This window comes from Phyllobates terribilis, unplaced genomic scaffold (assembly GCF_046119375.1).
Source record: "Phyllobates terribilis strain yellow unplaced genomic scaffold, ASM4611937v1 Scaffold_12__6_contigs__length_324123572, whole genome shotgun sequence".
Lineage (NCBI taxonomy): Eukaryota > Metazoa > Chordata > Amphibia > Anura > Dendrobatidae > Phyllobates > Phyllobates terribilis.
The window spans coordinates 71,667,869-71,687,435 of NW_027362772.1; the positions used below are offsets into that span (position 1 = coordinate 71,667,869).

A 19,567-nucleotide genomic window follows, 5' to 3' on the forward strand; every position below is an offset into this window, starting at 1 on the left:
AACAGACTGGCCATGTAAAGGTATTTCTGGACTTGTCTTTGAAAGAGCTATGTGCACACATCAATAATTTGGGAAGTGAAATCTTTCCGACAGGTTCCCTTTAACAAAATTCATGGACAGGTATGGGTGGGCAGTCACATCTGTAGTGTTAAATGCACCTTCCATATCCTATGTGGCAAAGCTCAGAGTGATTGCATGGAGATTTAACATGTGTTAGAAAATCTAATTTTCCAGAATAGTAATTTGCCAATCTTGTCTTGATCATCAAATCGGATGATAAAGGCATAAAATGGCTTATTGTACTTTCCCCAATGAAAAAGATATAAAGTTAACATTCTAATTGGACTCAATGCCAATAGTAGATTGTGAGTAGAATTCATAGTTTATTCTTAAGAAAAAAGTTGTTAGAATATATTTATAATTATCGAAAAATTTACAATTATTAATGTGAATGTCAACCAAAAACAACACAGATCTAGAGATAACTTGAACGACTTAGGTCCTTGTGGCATCGTAGTCTGCTTAAGATGTTTATTCAGAGTCCAAAATAATCAAAAATTATTAAAATACATGGCAAGCGGGTATGCAAATTGTCTGAAATGTGCAAAAAATTGATACAAATCAGTGGAGAATATACCGTATACTATTTTTCTTGCAAACTTTCAACAGATTAGAAATTGAAAAACAAAATTGAAAGCAGAAATTATATACAATTTATTTTTCAAAAATAATTAAAAAAAAATGTACGAGCATGAAAATGGGCATATATAAGGCTGGTTTTATTTCTGAGTAGCCACAGTTCTAGCTTTTACTGTATGAAGTTTCCCTGTCCATATTTCTGGGAAAAATCAGTTGCGCTTCATAATCTTTTTTTTTGTTGTTTTTTTCCTTTTTTTTTATTTATCTCATGGATATCAAGGTTATGAAAAATCCCGGAGTCTAAACAGCATAGCTGGCATGAGTGGAAATACGCTCAGACTGTCTCCTATCTCTACCCCATTTGGGTCACCATCGGCAGTGAGACGCCCGCGGTCTCCCATTCCCTCCATCTTATAGCATGGACTCAATCAACTCATAAGGGGAACCTTTAACTAGTAATAACTACAAAAAAATAAAATAAACGTCAACAATGGCAAAAAGAACAAAAATAAGACAGAGACTTTAACAAATTTTTGTTATTTTTTAACAGGATGATGAAAAATTATAGATTATATGCAGATATATTTAAGAAAAAAAATATCAAGTTTGGCTTTTAATATAAGAAAAAAAAGAAAGAAAAAAAAAAACTAAACAGAACAAAAACATTTTGCACTTTGCTGAGGAATATGTAATAAAAAAAGACTTTCGTGACTCCCCCTACTGAATCAAATAGCTGTGCTCCGGGAAGATGCCGTTGTGGAGTAAGAAATGCTCTTCCGCTAAGGAGACACAAGCCAAAGGAGGTTTTTGGTTTAGGGCGGAGAAGGAATACAAGGGTATAATTTTTTTAACGATATGATTATTTATTGTTCTTAAGAATTTTCCTTCTGGAAATATCAAGGTCGAAACTATGAAAAAAAAAAGTTTAAAAGTTATAAATACTATATATATATATAAATACATACAGAAGACATTTGTTAATAATGCTACAAAAAAAACTTGTTTAAATATATAGATATATATACTTATATTTATGATTCTCCAATACATTAACTTGTGTTTTTTTTTTATTTTTTTTGTGGGAGAGGGGATCGTCATTCTTATTTATTTCCCTTTCTTTCTTTTTATTAAACCTTGATCTTATTCCTATGGAGCTGCTTTGTGCTTCCTGATCACTCCTCACCACCATACTCAGGATTTTATGAGCCATATATCATATATATATATAAACATATGCATATATATATTTATATATATATATATACATGTATATATATATATATATATTTGTGTGTGTATGTATGTATTTTGCTACCCTCACACCTCCTTACTACTTTCTGTGCATGATCTACTGTTGCAAGCAATAACGAGTCTGCCTGACTGCATGTTCCTAAATTAAAAAAAAAAGAAAACCTAATTAATTAAAATATGTATATAATGTAGCTTAACATGGTGGCATTCCCATAGCTATCTAATCTTTTTTGGTGCATGGCTCTGTTGACTGGTGTTTTTGTTTTTTGTCAGAAAGCTGAGTCCACTTCTCCTTTCTTTCTCTCTTTTCTTCCCCCTTTCCCCTTCCACTATCTTTACCAATGTCACACTCCCTCCTGTCTCCTTCCTCCTTCTCCTTTTTTTTGTGTTTCTTCTCTTGTCCTCACACAGAAAATTATAAGGAGAGTCCTGTCCTTGTTCGATATATGCAGGCGGAAGCTGTCACTGTGAATTAATTGATTTCCTCCCATGTACACAATCTCCTTCCGACACCATGATTTCCGAATAATAATAATAACTAATGAAAAAATAAATAAATAAAAATTTTGAAATAATGACACAAAACAGGAACTAAAGAAAATACAAGGTAATGAAAAAATGAAAAAAAAATGTGAAAATAAAATAAAATGGAAAGTATGGCAAAAAAATAAAAAAAAATCTTTAAGAAAATCAATTCAAACTATGGAAATCAATGGTCGTTTCCCAACGTTCATGGGAAAATGGTTACGGAATCAAATCAGCTGCAAAGAAGGCGAAGAAGACGAGGAAGAAAGAAAGAACTGTATAATAATAAAAATAAATAAATAAACTGGATACTTCTATTTTTTAAATTGAGGTTCTATACAAGTGGATTGCACTGGAACGATGAGAAGAATGTGTTGATCACTTTGACTATTTGCAAGGCAGTTCTCTGCTACAGGTGCGATAACGCATCGACAAGAAATTTAACAATACAAGGAAAAAAGGAACTGGAAAGATATAACAAAACAAAAAAAAGTTTAAAAATACTATTTAAAGGTTGCATTTTCCTAGCCAGCATGTGTTTTGCATGTTATACTGTAACAATGATATTTAATGTTATATGCAAAAAAAAAGAAAAAAAAAAGGTATATTTTCCTTCCAGACTTCAAAAATCTGAAAATGTACAAATTTAGCCAGCCATTCGATGACGATGACAATGATGAGTACCTTAAAGACACTACATAAATTGGAGCAGTCTACGTAAGGGGCTCTTTTCCACCAGAGGAGTATTCCGAAGGTGCTTTTCTGTGTGAATACTCTGCTCTTTGAATCAAAGTAATACTTCTAAGATGCATTTCTATCTGAGAGTGCCAGAGGCCCTGGTGCTTAATGTGTGTTTGTTGAGATGATGAAGACGATGATTTACTGGTTCTAATTTTAACTCTCGCCCTTTGTTTCTTGTTCCACAAAGGATGGCTATGAAAGGGGGTTGGTTCACTGTTGGTTTAACTTTTAGAATTTTGGTTGACAGAAGAAGGAGAGAAAAGAACTACGATGACCAATTCATGATTGAAAAGTAGCAGAACAAAGGATGGATTTCTGATCATTTTTGTAATTCTCATCGATCATGAGAACTAGCGTAGGCATAAATCGGAGAAGTTGCCGGTAGCGAGTGATCAAATCACTGGTCTTATTTCCTCACTTGCACTGGAAGAATATGAGGCCAAATCTGATGATTGGTATGGACAACATCTCCAATTTATGCATGAGTTCCCAAGAATGAGGCCAACACCTTTTTTCCAGTCGTAAACCTTTTTTTTTAAGATGTCATTGAGCCACAATGAGTACTACAAGGGGAAGAAAATCAATTACAGATATGACTAGTGATTATGTTACCCAGTTCAAGTAATGTTAGAATATCCCCGGTGTCACTAATATCTACAAGTGCCAAATTGCGTAACCATATGAAGGCGGACCAAGAGCTCTATGAGTCTTCTCACCTATTTGTAACGAGACACTAATCATACATAAATACACTAGAGGTCCATGGGAATTTTTTTTCTTTAAAAAATGTTTTTAATTCTTTTAAAGAATCATTTCATATTATTGTACATTTACTAATTTTATTTATATGATTTCTAGAATTGCCTCTTCAATTTGATTTTCTTTTGAGCCAAAAAATGTTAAAATTACAAATAGTAACTCATAAATTAAAAGGGTTTTAAAATGTAATATTTTTTTATTGTAATCATTCAAATGTTATAATAGCAAATTACATAAAAATCTAAATCTATATTATTTCTAGAATTTCCCCTTCAATTTGATTTTTTTTCAAACCAAAAAATGAAAAAATGTACAAAAAGTAACCTATAAATTAAAAAGGTTAAAAAAAATAATTCTATATTATTTAGATTTTATAATAGCAAATTAAAATCTATATGACTTCTAGAATTGCTTCTAGAATTTGATTTTTTTTTCAAACCTAAAAATAAAACATGTACAAATAGTGTGTGTGACCCATAGATAAAAGGGTTAAAAAACCTTTTATCTTGTTGCCATTCAAATGTTATGTTATTTATATGATTTATAGATTTGCCCCTTCAATTTGATTATCTTTAGACCTAAAAATTAGAAAATATTCAATAGTAGCCAGTAAGCTTAAAGGGTTAAAAGCCATTTTTTTCTTATAATCATTCAAATTTTATAGCAGAAAATTAAAAAAATCTATATGATTTCTAGAATTGTCCTTTAAATTAGATTTTCTTTCAAACTTAAAATGAAGAAACTGTACAAATAGTAACCCATAAATTAAAAGGGTTTTAAAATAAAACATTTTATCTTGTAATCATTCAAATTTTATAATAGCAACTTTAAAAAAAAATCTATATGATTTCTAGAATTGGTTCTACAATTTGATTTTCTTTCAAACCTAAAAATATAAAAATGTAAAAATAGTGACCCATAAATTAAAAGGGTTAAAAAACATCTAATCTTGTTGTCATTCAAATTATATAATATCAAATTAAAAAATCAATTTATATAATTTTTATAACTCCAGCTTCAATTTGATTTTCTTTCAAACCTAAAAATGTGAAAATGTACAAATAGTAGCCTGTAAATTAAAAAGGGTTAAAAACATTTTTTTCCTGTAGACATTTAGGTTCTATAATAGCAAATTAAAAAAAAAATCTATATGATTTCTATAATTGCCTCTTTAATTATTTTTTTTTATTTTTAGGTTTGAAAGAAAATCAAATTAAAGAGGAATGCTTAGAAAGCATATAGATTTTTTAAGAAAATCAAATTAAATAGACAATGCTAGAAATCATATAGATTGTTTGTTTTTTTTATTTGCTATTATAGAACCTAAATGATTGCAAGAAAAAATGTTTTTAACCCTTTTAATTTATGGGTTACTATTTGTACATTTTCAAATTTTTAGGTTTGAAAGAAAATGTACAAATAGAAGCCCATAAATGAAAAGGGTTAAAAAAAATATTTTTCTTGTAACCATTCAGATTTTATGATCGCAAATCTTAAAAAATACGATACGCATTAATTTGTTTGCCCAAATTTTTTTATTTTTTTTCACAAACTTACAATTTTATGGAAGCAGACAATTCTGTTGATGCACATGAAGACGCACAGTAAAAGGACATTCTTTTGCTCTAGATAACTTTCTGGCATTGGCTAAAAATATAAACTAATTAGGTGAACCGTACTCTTCACGTGATGCCTGCAAGCAACACTTAGTCTCGTTTCCATGCTTCCCTTCTAAATTTAGATATTTTCTGAAACACATTTACAACCTGCAAGGAAAAGTAGGAGAAAAAAACTATATATTATGATTCTATCTCAGATTTCCAGTAAAAACTCTACGTTTGCTGCTACCAGCCCTATTATAAACATTCGGAAATTAAAATGTAAATTCATTCATAGAGTTAGAAAATTGTAGCACGTGGGTGTTAGATAAAGAAAACATTCATCAATCATACAGTATAAGCCAGCAATTACTGTATATAGCTGCTATAAATTAAATTGCTTAGCTGTTCTCTGCATTCTTGAGACATTCTTGTTAATATCTACATTGACTGATCACTTAACTCAAAACGCACCTTTTCAATTTTTAGATATTTTTTATATGTTTTTTTGTTTTTGATTCTCATTTTTTTAAGTTTGGTCATTTTCTTTTTATACATATTACACAAAAAAATAAAATATCTTCAATCTCTTCCTTCTACCATCATAAAACTACCTTTGTAACAGCAACACCCTTTTGCACCTTAGACTTAAAAAAAATATATATGAAAGCCACTGACTCTATCGTTACGGAGGAAAATAAGTTTTACAATTTCTAATTACTTCCTGTTTCTGTGTGAGAAACTGCAAGAAATGTGCCCTGCTATCAATATGTATTCAGATCAATTATTGTATCGGTCATAATGTTTGATAAGTTTGCAATTTGGTGCAAAAAAAAATTGTAAAAATATTTTAGATTTTTTTAAATTGGTCCTGGGTTATATATATTTTTGTCCTTTTTTACGTAATTACTTTTTTTTTTACTTTCTTTATTTCTGTGTTTTTTTAATGTATGGAATTATTTTCATTTTCTTTATTTTTGTGTCTATTAATTCATATAATAATTTTTTTATTTTCTTTATTTTGTTTTTTTTTTTAAATTTATCTAATGTCTTTTATTCTCTTTAATTTTCTGTTTTTTTCTTAATTTATAGAATTATTTTTTAAAATGTATTTTATTTTGAGTTTTCATTTTAATTTATGTAATTTGTTTTCATTTTCTTAACTGTTTTTTTATTTATCTGATTACTTTTTTTCATTTTCTTTATTTTGTACTAAGACATATTATTCATATTTACCACCATATGGTATAATCCCTGTATGTTATCTTATTATTATGATAATCTTGAGTTATGCTCCAATTTTGCCGCCTTAGGCTAGGGTTTCTTGTTCCAGTCATTCTTTCTAAGCCTAAGGAGAACAAGACTCACTTGCCACATGGATAAAAACCGTAAAGGAGTGGATCTAATGTAAAGCAGAAGCCAATAGCAGCCAGACAGGTTTCTGTTTTTCTTTCCCTAGTGGTGGTTAGAATATGAAAACCATAATCTCAGTGGTTGCCACGGACAAGACTAAATTCACTAAACTTCACAAAAATTATTTATAAGAACAGATTACAAATGGCATCATTAGGACAGAATGAATTCCCAGGTAATGATACTTGGTACCCAATGACCCAATGTCTATAATGACCAGAGGCTATAGGATATCATATAAGGAATAAAATATTATATATTCTACAAAAACAAATATTTTGGGGGTGAAAGGTAACGGGTACTCCTGTATGCAACTTCTTCTATGCAAATTCTGGTAGTCATCTCTCCTGCTTCTGGCATAAAATGAGACCCTCAGTATTGAACCAAATTCCCTTTCATGAAATGAGCATCTTGTGTTGTATGTGCATGTACTATATGACTTCCTGGCCAGATTGATTTCATGCTTGCAAACATATTCCTGGCTGTTTCTGCACATTTTTTTACTGTTTGTTCTCGATTGATCATTGCGAGATGGTGGAAAAAAAAAGGATAAATTATATTAAAGAGTAATTTTATTTTTCTTGGTTTCTTTCTTCCCTGAGTAAGTAAAGAAAGATACTCAATATTTGATTATTCCATGTGTTTATTGTAAGGTCGGAGCTACAGGGAAAACTCCCATACCATCGACAGATTTCAGTGGTTGTTTAGCAAGAGAACCACTTTCCATTGATTTGGGTCATCCTGGACCTAACTGTTGGATTAAAGTGACAAAAGTGCCATCTACCTCTAAGTACAGTGAAACCTTCTCCTAAAGACCACATCTTTGACAAGACCAGACTAGATATCCTCTGATAGGTTTTCAGTCTCACCATATATTATGCATACCACCCATCTTCTCTGAGAAGACCAACCCCCTAGGAGATTACTTTTTGTTTGGTGATCTCAAGGAGGTTTCACTGATCTTGGTTGTTTGGTCTACAAAAGGTTGTCCTATGGCTCTCTTGGTGGGCTAAGCTGAAGTTAAGACGATGGAGTAGCCCTAGCCTAATAATTAACGTCAGCCCTAAAATTGAGGCTTTGTTAAAAGCCTCCAATTTTTTAATGGTGATCACTGGTGGTCATTGCTGAGCAGTTCACAATGATTAATCCTTTAAACTAAATGCATGCAATAGCAGAAGCTATTTTTGTGGTGACCCAACTTCATCTCTCAAGTTCTCCCAAAAGGGTAATATTTCAAATTGCTGCATACATTTATAGACTTCTTGAATGGAAGGAAAGTGAAAAATTACCGTGTTGGGGGTGCTTTTGAACTGAAGCTGGATACCTCTGCTCTGCATGTACGCCATATGTATTCTAAAACTACAAGTAAACTATGTAAAGTTTTATTTGCATAGAATTTTTGCTTTGAAGCCTATACTTTGGTATAGCATATAAAGGTTTAAAGGGATGTAAAGTACTGGACAATCCATTCTTAAATGCTAAGGTGACCCACGTAGAATTAAAAAAAAAACCACATACTTATATCCCAGACTAGTGTTGTTCTGCGAAGTTGGCACTGTGTCTCTGGACAGTCATATGACCGCTGTGACCAATCAGTGACAGCTGATCAGCTGCGGTCTTCACACTTCCATCACATGGAACTGTATAGGCTGCAGCTCTTCAGTGGCCATTGATATGTTACAGCTTTCACTTAACCGTTGGGAGAAAAGCTCCAATGTTTCTGGAACGACGTTGGTCCAAGAAGTGAGTTTGTGTTTTTTTCTTGTGTTTTTCTTGAGAATATTTTAGCATTTAAGAAGCAGTTGTACAATAGTGGACACCCCTTTAAGTAAATGAATAAAGCATAAACTAATTATAACTGATAAGAAGAGTTACATACAGTGATGGGAGGCCCATTTATCATAGGCAGGAGATGACCAGGTATGATATTTTCATGTGACCTAGTGTCTACAAATAAGCATTGCTGTTCTTATAATTTTGTTTTTAAATTAAAATATCCAGATTATAAAACCAAAGCGTACGTTAGCGCCAAACAGCAAGGACTTCAGCTATTTCACCTTTTAGAATCTTTAAAGTGGTTTTCGAAAAATTTCATATAGGACGTTATCGGGCCCACGGGCTTTTTTCCATCCAGTGTGGTACAGAAACTCCAGAGGGAAAGTGAGGCATGAAGATATCCCATAGATTTTTATGGGATTATACAAAAATACCATTCCACAGCTGTTGTGCCGGATTTTAGGGCTGGATCATAAATGCTGCATGCAGCACTTTCTGATCCAGTCATCGACGCTGGACGAAGTGCACAACTTTTCATCAATTGTGTCTGGCTCAGGCATTAAAAAAAAACCTGAAAGGACCCAACTGGTGCATGAAAACCAGATAGAAAAAGGGCTGATGAAATGACAAATATAGTTCTATATCTAGAGACGTGAAGGGGACAGAGACTTATAACAAATATTGTAATAGGGCACTTTCTACTTGTTTGGACACCTTGTCTGCAAATCTAGGCGGAGGGAATAACTAAATTCTCGACAACAAATCGGGACAAGACCCATAATAACCTATTGTACAAATTCAGTCTCATAGTACAGACCTTGGAGACTGCCGTTACTGGGAGATATTGTTGACATCTATACATTTCATTTTATGCTCACATGTATGACAACAAACCCCGACCTTCACTTAGCCGCTGTACTCAAGGGCTTTGCATCAGAACAAACTATTAACACAAAGTGTTTTAAAAAAGGAACACTACATTCATTTCAGCAGTATTTAAAGTCATAGAACCCAATCAGATTTTTAAAACTCCACTTATATATCCAATACATCTCTAATTGTCCCCAGTCAACTGCCCTGTTAATTTATGGCGTTGAGGTTACTAGTTAGGTGCTATCGGGCTTATGATGGTGGATCTAAATTTTGTGCAATTAGAATATGATTGACATCACTATAGAATAAAAAGCCTTTTCTATATCATCTATAAAATTCCTAAAAATTATAGGTTTTATCACCTATCCACCTGTCTGATTACTGGGAGTCCAACTGCTAGATTCTTCAGCTGCAAAGAAGCAATGATCACGCATTCATGCCATCACTTCATCTACTATCTTTGGTACTGATGGAGATAGCAAAATGTTGTACTTGGCTATCTCCATCAGTCCCATAATCAATATATAGATGGGTGGTGCATGTGCGTGACTATTGCTCTATTGAAACAAGGGAGTCCAGAGCCCCATTTTTGGAGTAGGTGGAGGCATCAGTAATAAGACACATGTCAGCTATCCTATGACTAGGTTGTAACATGGTATTTATTGGTGGACTAACCCCTTCAGAGTAAATCTCCACCTTTAGATGTAACATTTATTGATTGGGAAAAATTAATTAGGACAATATTTTTGACCAATTTAGATTGAATATAGCAACAATACAATTTTTTATCCTACAAGTGAACTCTTAAACCCAAAGAGGGAGATTTATTTTGAAAAAAATTAGTACATAATTAATCAGAATAAGGCACTCATATTCTCAGGTTTGAAAATTAGGGAGAAAAATCTGAAAAATTGTAATGGTCAACTCCTTGAGTCGACCTTCTACTTTTCCCACCAGCATTGATAACATTGGTACTGCTCATGCAAACAACCATTATGCTTTTCATCAATGGTTTGGATAATACTCATACGGGATGTAATATACTATGTTTTAAAACCTTAAAACCCCTTCAATATTCATAAGTCCAATAAGATTAAGAAGAATTTGGTGAGTGAGCCTTGTTAGGCTGTATGTAATGTGACCTGGAAGTCATTGAACAGGTACATGCATATGCACAAACTTTGTCAAACTGCTAACATTTTATAGGTAGTGCTACTAATGTATGCTAATGTTCAAGCTTTACCACAAAGCTCTTTTGCTGTGTTAAAAAGAGAGATTTGAAGATTGTATCTCAAGTGAAAGTCAAGATCTGTGGTCTCCAACATATTGTGACCTCCAACTCTCTGAGAGTTGAAGTTAGGTATCATGTTGGAGATCACTAAGGTGATATAAGAGGTAGGAGCTCTTTAGTCACGTGAGAACCTAGAGAACATACTTCACTATTGTATGAAGTTAGTCTCCCGGTGATCGATCATCTATTCATATCCCTTTATATGGCTTTTTATTGAGGAGAAGCCCTAAAATATAGAATACAATGGTTGAGTTTCCAAATGTGAGTCATTATGACTAGTGTTGAGCGAATTTGTTCGGCATTTCAAATTCGGGTTCGTGTTCAGGTTCCGGCTTGTTCGCGTCAAAAAATCGGCTCCGCCCACGAATATCCCTGATTTTCCACACTGTCACGCAGATCTGAACCCGAATTTGAAATGCCGAACAAATTCGCTTAGCACTAATTATGACCATTAAAATGGTGGTTATGGAAAATGGAATCAATCCAAAGTATTTTACAATAAACATTTTCAACATGTAAAATCTTAAAATGACCCATTATGTCCACTCTCAAGTCACATGGCCATATCTCAGCTCTTTATTATCCAAAAGAGCCATAAAGGTACTTGTAGAAGACAATGGGGCCGTACTGTACCTGGGCATTCTTGACGAGCCAGAAGATAAAATTGTGCCATATTCCATGGGGTGCCGTAATATAGAAATACCTATGGAAGTATGGTGTCACATGAAGTGCTTACTGCTTTATAGTACTGAAACGTAGAGGCATTTTAGTAGCAAAAATACGAAAATGTCTACCAAAGAGGGACATCTGGCTATATATTGCTGCGTTAACTGTTCTCTCAAGCCGTCCTCATCCCTGTATTCCTTTTCTGAGAAGTTGTTGAGTGGATGAGCAGATCTAAAAGTTGGTCTAATAGTGACATTTTGGGAGAAGGTTGTATAGTTCTATGCGCTTTCATTTTTTGTTTTTTTTTATTTATACTTTGGAATGAATAGGTTGCCAAGTTTTTGGTATTTTATTCTGACTGCTAAAACACTTCCAAAATTATCTTCTGCAATGAATTTTGTCGTAAAAGAGCCAAGGAACTTGAAGATAAATATTTTGGCTTGTGTTGTTCTGAGGTCCACAATTATCAATAGATCTGAGCATTGGTGCATTAATTACTGGATTCTCTGTTTCACCTTTTTTTTAAAGTTTTTTTTTACTTTTTTGCTTAGTCTTCAGTCTGCCATCTACTTGGAAATATGTCAAAAGTCAGACAGACATGTTAAAAATATCAAGGGCTTCTGGATATGCAAACCTCACTGATATCCTTTACGAATAGGTCTTCCAAAAACCTATGAGTAAAAATAATTTGTAGGTTTCTTCAATGAACAAGCTAAATCTGCAAAGAAATACGTTAAACACGTCAACAAGCCTATGAGTAAGGGCAGATGTTCTCAGCCCCCCAAAGAGATTCTAAAAGTTAATGTAGGCAAGAAAAAAGTGTCAGAAAACCTCAAGCTCATCCCCCCAAAAAATTATGCTACCCATTTTGCATATTCTACCAATATCCATAAATGCAGCCATTATTATTTAGAGTAGGCTGGTGCACTATTAAAATATTAATTAACTTTGGATGTTTTTGACATCATCACTAGAATACATGAGCATACGTATTGGAGAGGCAATCCGGTTGGACTCATAAAAAGTAGGGTTCAGCTTGGATTGGCAAGTCTGAAACTATGGTGTGTGAAAATTTACTAAACACTTGAGTCTGCCATATTTCATGGAGGCTTGGCTTTCTTTTAAAAACAAAAGCAATGGCTACCTACCTGCTTAAACGACTCAATCAAAAGAACATAGAAGCACATGTAACATCCATTTACTGCGAATTGTGTTTTTTTAAGTATCAATAGTAGTGTCAATTGCTCTAAAATATGGGGTCCCCAACCGGTGACTTGTGAGGCACCTGTAGTTTGTGGGCCCTTGAAGTGTGGATTCATGCTGTATTCTCAGGCGAGTGGTACGCTCACCTGTATCGGTGTCCACATGGGGCATTATTACCTACTAGAAGGCATTCAAGGAGCAGTATTTCTTTGAGGGCCACTCAGGACATCGTCACTTAGATTACTTTTAATTTATTACTATTTGATGGGGCATTATTATATTATAAGAGATGCTGAGATCATTATTAATTTATAAGGGGGTACTAAAGGCATTATTACTTTATAAGGGTTACATCAGGGCCAATATTACTTTAGAAGAGGAATACTGACCTTCAAATGGGCACACAGAAGGCTACTACGATTTCTTTGCAAGGACCATTTCTCTGAATTGAACGTGGCTCTCGTGGTAAGAAAAGTTGGGGACCCCTCCTCTAAAGAGTGGTGCTAGCTCACAGAAAAGTAAAAGTAATGCCACCTTGCAGATATTCCCCACTATGGTGCCCAAGCCAAGATAATAGTACAGTACCAGCACACTAATGATCTGCATGGAATTGCTAACTCTATTGTACCCACCAAAGCTAATTTCACCTAAACTGTTATCTTGCCTATCAAAAAAAACTAGGATGACATCAAATAATTAGGTAGCTATTCTTATAAATTATATAAAGCTACAGCAATATTAAACTGAGGTAAATGGAGTACACGCAATGCCCCTATGGTTCTGCTGTCTACTCTGCTAACAGGAAATAAATTTGGCCAATCATCAGCCATCTCTTCCTGCCACAGATCAGTCCATCAGGCGGAAGTAATCTAATACTGACCTATTTGATCTTGGCAGAGGACCAGAGGCGGACATATCACTGTAGCCACACGGGTCCAAGAGTTAAGGGGGCCCATTTCCACCTCCACAACAGGTGGAATTGTGCATTATGATGAGCTATTGGACTGCAAACGGCCCTTAAACCTTTGTTGCTCAGGGTCCCTCTTATGTCTGTGTTCTCCAGTGGCTAGGACTTTTGTTTATCATGGGGTTAGGGAATCAAAAATGGCACAACAGGCCATAAGCCATGTATGCCTGGTGTTGTATTTTATTGCTTTATTTTTCTTTATTTTTATAACTACTCCTTTGGGGATCAATACACATTTGATCAGCGTCAGATGGACTGGACAACTTTCAGTGGTGAAAGAAGGATGGGGCACATTGGCTTTCGACATGCCAAAACCTTATCGCAGGGAAGATAAGCTGCCGCCAGATGTGTTTGGCAGTGGCTTTCTCTATTCTCAAAAGCTGAGCGTGAATGTGTATAGCTGGGTTGGGAGGCTGAACAGCTGTTGAATGTGTATGGCTACCTTTCATTTTCAATATCTAGTTAATACTTCTCCTAATCATTACAAGGAAATCAGATTGTTCTTACTTAGCACCAGTGGTGGTAAATTTCAGAGACAGCAATATGAAGCCTCAAATAAAACTATGTAGCAACTATATCATTAGCAATATAACATTTGACCCAGCCAGCAATGTTCTGGTCCTGAGATTAAAAATAAAAAAACATGGACTCATTGACTGTAGCAAACCGAAAATTTAAATTGGGCAACCGGTTGTCTTCGAATGTCCAAGCATGCTAATTTAAGAAATGTATGTATTGTAGTCAATGAACCTAGGCCATAATGTGAAGGCTCCATTACATAAAAAGACCCAAAAATTGGTAAAAAAAACAACTAATGCTAGAAATTTGGTAAGGTTTGAGGTATACCATCTATTCATTGCACTACTCCAGGCTGTAGTAGACATATCACAGGCAAATAATAAACATCCTCACATGACATTGGACCATGACTGAGATTTATCATGTGTGACTGAGTCTGAAAATCGCGTGTCGTGAGCATTTCTATCTTGTGTCACTGGGTATCTGCAGTATGCGTAGCCGATAGAGTAATAGCCTCCAACTTGGGTCTCTCCAGTTGTTGCGAAACTACAGTTATCAATATGCCAGTTCTAGATTCTCAACAACTAGAGAGCCGGTGGTTGGAGACCATTGTCGTAGAAGAAGACCTCCTTCCCCTCCTGGTTAATTGTATTAAACCGGCATTTCGATCCTTGTGATTTATCAAAGAACCAAATGTAGGCAAAGTGATCTGTGTAGCCAAGGACTTAATGGGCATTTGCACGTAAAAGAAAAATTAGTATTCTTTGATGAGATCCATTGCAACTTTTTGGAAAGAAATATACAGATGTAACGTGAACCAAAAATACAGGCGTGTAAAAAAAAAATATTAAAAATCTTAAAATATATATATATATATATATAGCCAGTGTGGCAGGTACACTTCTGTGCAGAATTTATTTTAATATTCATAAACTGGACAAAAAAATGAAACATTTATGAAAGCGTTAGAGACTAGTATACATCTAACGTTATTGAAAAAAATCTATCACTAAAAATGTAAATTTAAAATGTAATTTCAAAATTATCCATTCTTTTTCTTTTTTTTTTATAAATTTCCATTTCTATGAATTTCTATGATATAAAAATTAGTTATGTGAAACTTGAGATCTTCAAGCTTAATGAAACAATATTTGGGGAGATAAATGTATTATTCACTAAAAAAAATAATTGAGGGGGGGGTGGGGGTGATGGTAAATTTATATAATAGTCATATTTTTTTTAAACCTCTCAGGTCATCCTCCATGGAGGACTTGTTCAGACATTTGTATATTTTACACATAACTATGGGGGTCGTGTATAACAAAAAATAGATACATTTGCAAAAATAGTAAAAAAAATAAAAATAAAAATAAATAATAAAAAAAAATATCGGTGATGCATTCAACTAAAGGCTTTCCTCTATTTTCCAACTTCTCCTTGCAAACTAACGGAAACTGATTGGTCAGCGCCTCAATTTTGTATATGTGACTCCCATTTTTTTGTTTTTTTTAGTTTGACCTCCACAGGGACGATTCTGTAAAATTCACCCTGCTCATGCTGCATGTCTTCTCCTATGCATTTTGCAAGCTTATCCCTTTCTATTTGATCCTTCTACTACTTTTTATGGGATGCACTGACTATGGAAAAAATTCATAAAAAAAAAAACAAAAAAAAAAGTTGACTGATACAGTAGCAATAGGTTATTGATATGCAATACAATGTGTTTGCTGACATCACCAGACTAAATATTCCTTCTTTTTCATAGAAAATTGTGGGTATGGGCCAAGCACAGGGGGTATGTCAAATATGTGCATGTACAGGCCTCTAAAACTCATACCTGATGCCTTTTAATGTCATTAGGATCTCCCAGGTATCATCATTTTATAGCTCTTCTGCTACCTCTTACACGACGACCAGTTTGGAAGTTTGATTTTTTTTTACCTTTTCCGGTACATTTATCAGACATTTCATAAGTTTAGATGGACGTCAATTGAATTGGACACTTGTATAGTCAATATCTCAAGAGCTAATTTTAGCCAAACTTTCCACCAAAGTTGGGTTGACCAAGTTTCGGAAGTAGACCTTGAATTTCAAGATCAATCCGATAACACATTTTTTTTGGGCAAAACTGTTTGAGGTTGCACAATGGAGCTTTGGAAAGAATGATCATTTTGCCACTCCGAATTTGCAACTTTGAGCGAAGACGATTTGGGAAAGACATCCAACTGGTTGGCCGAGTAAGAGCGGTAGAGGTCAACTTCATTTTTTACGGCATTTTTTTTTTTTTGTCATTTTACTGTAAATGTGCTCTGAGTTTGTCATGCCAACGAATACAACTCTTTCCCCCTTCTTCCCCCCCAGATGAGTATGATGAGGTTTGGGACTCGGTGCACTACCAGTTATAAAACTGCTATTAATACCAGAATTGATGCTTTTTTTACGAAAACTAAAAAAAAAATGTGATTATAAAAAAAAAAAAAATACAACTATTTTCAAAGTGTATGTGCAAATAATGAAAACTATTTTCTATACGATGTACTATGTATGGGTGGACTCATTCAGAACCGTTAGTTATACTAGAACTGTCGTTTTGTCATTTGCTATTGACTGCCTGCCATTCGAGACTTGTGCTAAGTTCATGTAGTAGGCAGTGTCATGCTTATTTAGCCTTAACCTGTAATGTTCCTTATCTGTTAAGTAAAACTTATCCATGGGGATGCAGGTGATTTCAATACTGATGTGATTGATGCAATGGCGGCGCGGTAACTGCAGGGAGAAGAGGTTAACAGGAATCTAAGTGACTGTTTTTTCTGATGCGTCTTGTACATACAATGCAGACTTCAACACAAATCAAGACGATCATACTTGTATTTTATACCCAAGGTGTTTTACATGTTTCATTTGAGTTATCGACAATGACAGGAGATGCGCTTGCAAATGTCATATGATTATGATTCTTGGCTGTTCCACAATTTTGGTACAGGAGCTGCAAGGGCTAAACTAAGCTTGGGTGGGTTTGGGGGGATGGGGTATGTTGTATATGCTGTATCTACGATAATGCTCTATTCTTGTCAGGGACAAGAGACCAGCTGGGCATGTTTTTTCTCTCTTCTGCAGATTTTTTGCCCCTTCCTTGTTTCAACTTTTGCAAACTCTTAGAAACCCAACTTCTGTTGAGTAACCGAACCATGTGCGATCGGAGAGAGGTAACCTTACTAAACTCAGTCCAAACACATATTGTTAATGTGTATTTGTTTTATTTTTTTATTTACACACGTTACAAAAGACATTTTCCATGATTAATGTTTCATCTTTGCGTCAAGCTGATTTTCCAAAATGCTGGTCATAAATGGAAGGATGTGTCACTGATACCTACGTCTTCTAGTAATCAGTCCCCTCAGTGCAGCCCAAATCTTCTCTAAATTCCAAAAAGTTGGCTAAACAGACCCTAGCATCCAAATTATAAATATATTTGTAAGTTGTATTCAATGGCACGAAAGGGCAAACCGGTGGCTTTTCTCTACCTCCCAACTTATGGACAATCGAGGAACTTCACAACTGTACCTACTGCTTACTCTTAGTTTAACATATTCAAAAAGTACTGATTAACATAAAAGATGTTATAATACATTATTCCAAAACCCGCAAACAGCATAGATATATTTTAAGCTGATGTAGTATATATGATGGAGGAATTATGGTAAGTCCAAAACTTTGCTAACTCAATAAGACTGTGATATTGTCTTTCCTAACCACACATGCCTTGGCATAGGGCCATCTTCTGTGCTTTATCACCTAAAATTATCATCATTGGGTACAATCTTGCAAAGTTTGCACTAACAGGGCATAAATTATAATCTGAAGGACTCTCTAATAGACTAAATATTAAATTTAATTATGAAAAAAAGCTTCATGGTCTAGACGAAAGCTTCCAGCCCAATGCATTTGCCCTTTTCTTGCAAGTCTTCGTCTACTTGGGTTGGGTTGACTTACACCTTTGTAGCACCAGCAGCTTAATGTTATTTTTGGTAACATCAGAGCCATAAAATATTGTTTGGGAGGGTTGGAGTGGTAAAAGAACAAGCTGGTGTTGTTTTTGGGTTGTTCCAAAAATGACTTTTTAATGGTTTGACCACTTAATCGAGAACCAGACTCTTATTGACTGTCGGAGTCAAACTGATATATTTCTTAAACCATGCTATCAATATTGCCACCTACTCAGATACCTTCACACATTTTTAAGATTTTCCTTTTTTTTTTAGCCTTATACGGATGGTGCTAAATGACATCTCAGATGCTTCGATTCTTACCTCTCTGGATTGCACATTGCAGAAGGTCGGCAACAGAAGTTAGGTTTAATACCTCACGGGGTTTAACAAGTTTGATACCATTGTGTAAATTGCCCAATGTAAAAAAGAAAAAAATAATGTTGATTTCTGCATTTCCTCAATGAAGTCCATGTTTTGCTTTGGTTTGAGGGCTGGGACATGGACTGCTCCTAGAAATTTTAATGCTTTTATTTATTTCTTTTTCCTTTTGTCCCGATGTACGATGTTTATTTCTGCAAGGCTTGTTCTTCCTGTTACTTGTATGTCATCTGAATACAAATGTTGAAGTTTAGAATTGCAGGAAACGTGTGCATGAAATTGACATGCAGGGAGTTACAGCATGAAATAAACTTTTCTTTTTTTAATTGAAACCTTTACCTGACGAGTCTGTGTCATCATTGCTTTTCTCTGATTTCTCAAGCGTCTGATTACCTACTACATGTGTCTTTCCAAACTGACTATACAAAGACCAGTAGACACAATAGATACTATATAGTTATTTTTAAAGCAACACTGATTTTTTTCTACTCCATCAGAGAGCAGCATGATGTAGGGACAGAGACCCTGATTCCAGCGGTGTCACTTACTGATAAAATCACTGTTTTATCTGCTGCAGATCTCCCATTTCCCTAAATGCTGAGCTCTGTATAACCCCGCCCACCCCACTGATTGGTAGCTTTCTTTGTACACTGGTAGAAAGTTGCCAATCAGTTATCGGGGGCGTGGCTGGACTACAAGGTAGTGGGTTTACTAGTCCTCTAGTGATAATTTCCTGCTGATAAAACAGTGATTTTATCAAAACTACAGCAAGCAGCCCAGTAAGTGACACATCGCTGGTCAGGGTCTATGTCTCTACATTATGTTTCACACAGGTGGCAACACCTGGGGACAGATTCCCTTTTAGGCTAAAAAAAAATCCCTGCTCCATAATTACTAGTCATCCATCTCCAGGTATATTGGATTTTGGTCACATGTCACATGTTAATTTGCTCCTATAGACTTCAATACCTTTCACTTA

At 34.6% G+C, this 19,567-nt stretch overlaps 1 protein-coding gene across 11 annotated transcripts in view; it reads left to right on the top strand.

Annotated features, from left to right (window-relative positions):
• LOC141172102 (voltage-gated potassium channel KCNC1-like) overlaps nt 1–18,924 on the top strand; it is a 154,231-nt gene extending 135,307 nt beyond the window's left edge. For 5 of the 11 annotated variants that reach the window (XR_012252419.1, XM_073655950.1, XM_073655954.1 and 2 more), the window contains one exon: nt 2,302–18,924. Coding sequence is in view for 3 of the 11 variants with exons in the window: in XM_073655952.1 (XP_073512053.1) it covers nt 2,302–2,366 (65 nt within the window). In the remaining 8 variants the exon portion in view is untranslated. Of the gene's footprint in view, nt 1–919 lie in introns of all 11 variants that reach the window. The other 6 variants (XM_073655949.1, XM_073655948.1, XR_012252418.1 and 3 more) reach the window with 5 other exon arrangements.
• The last annotated feature ends 643 nt before the right edge of the window (nt 18,925–19,567 follow it).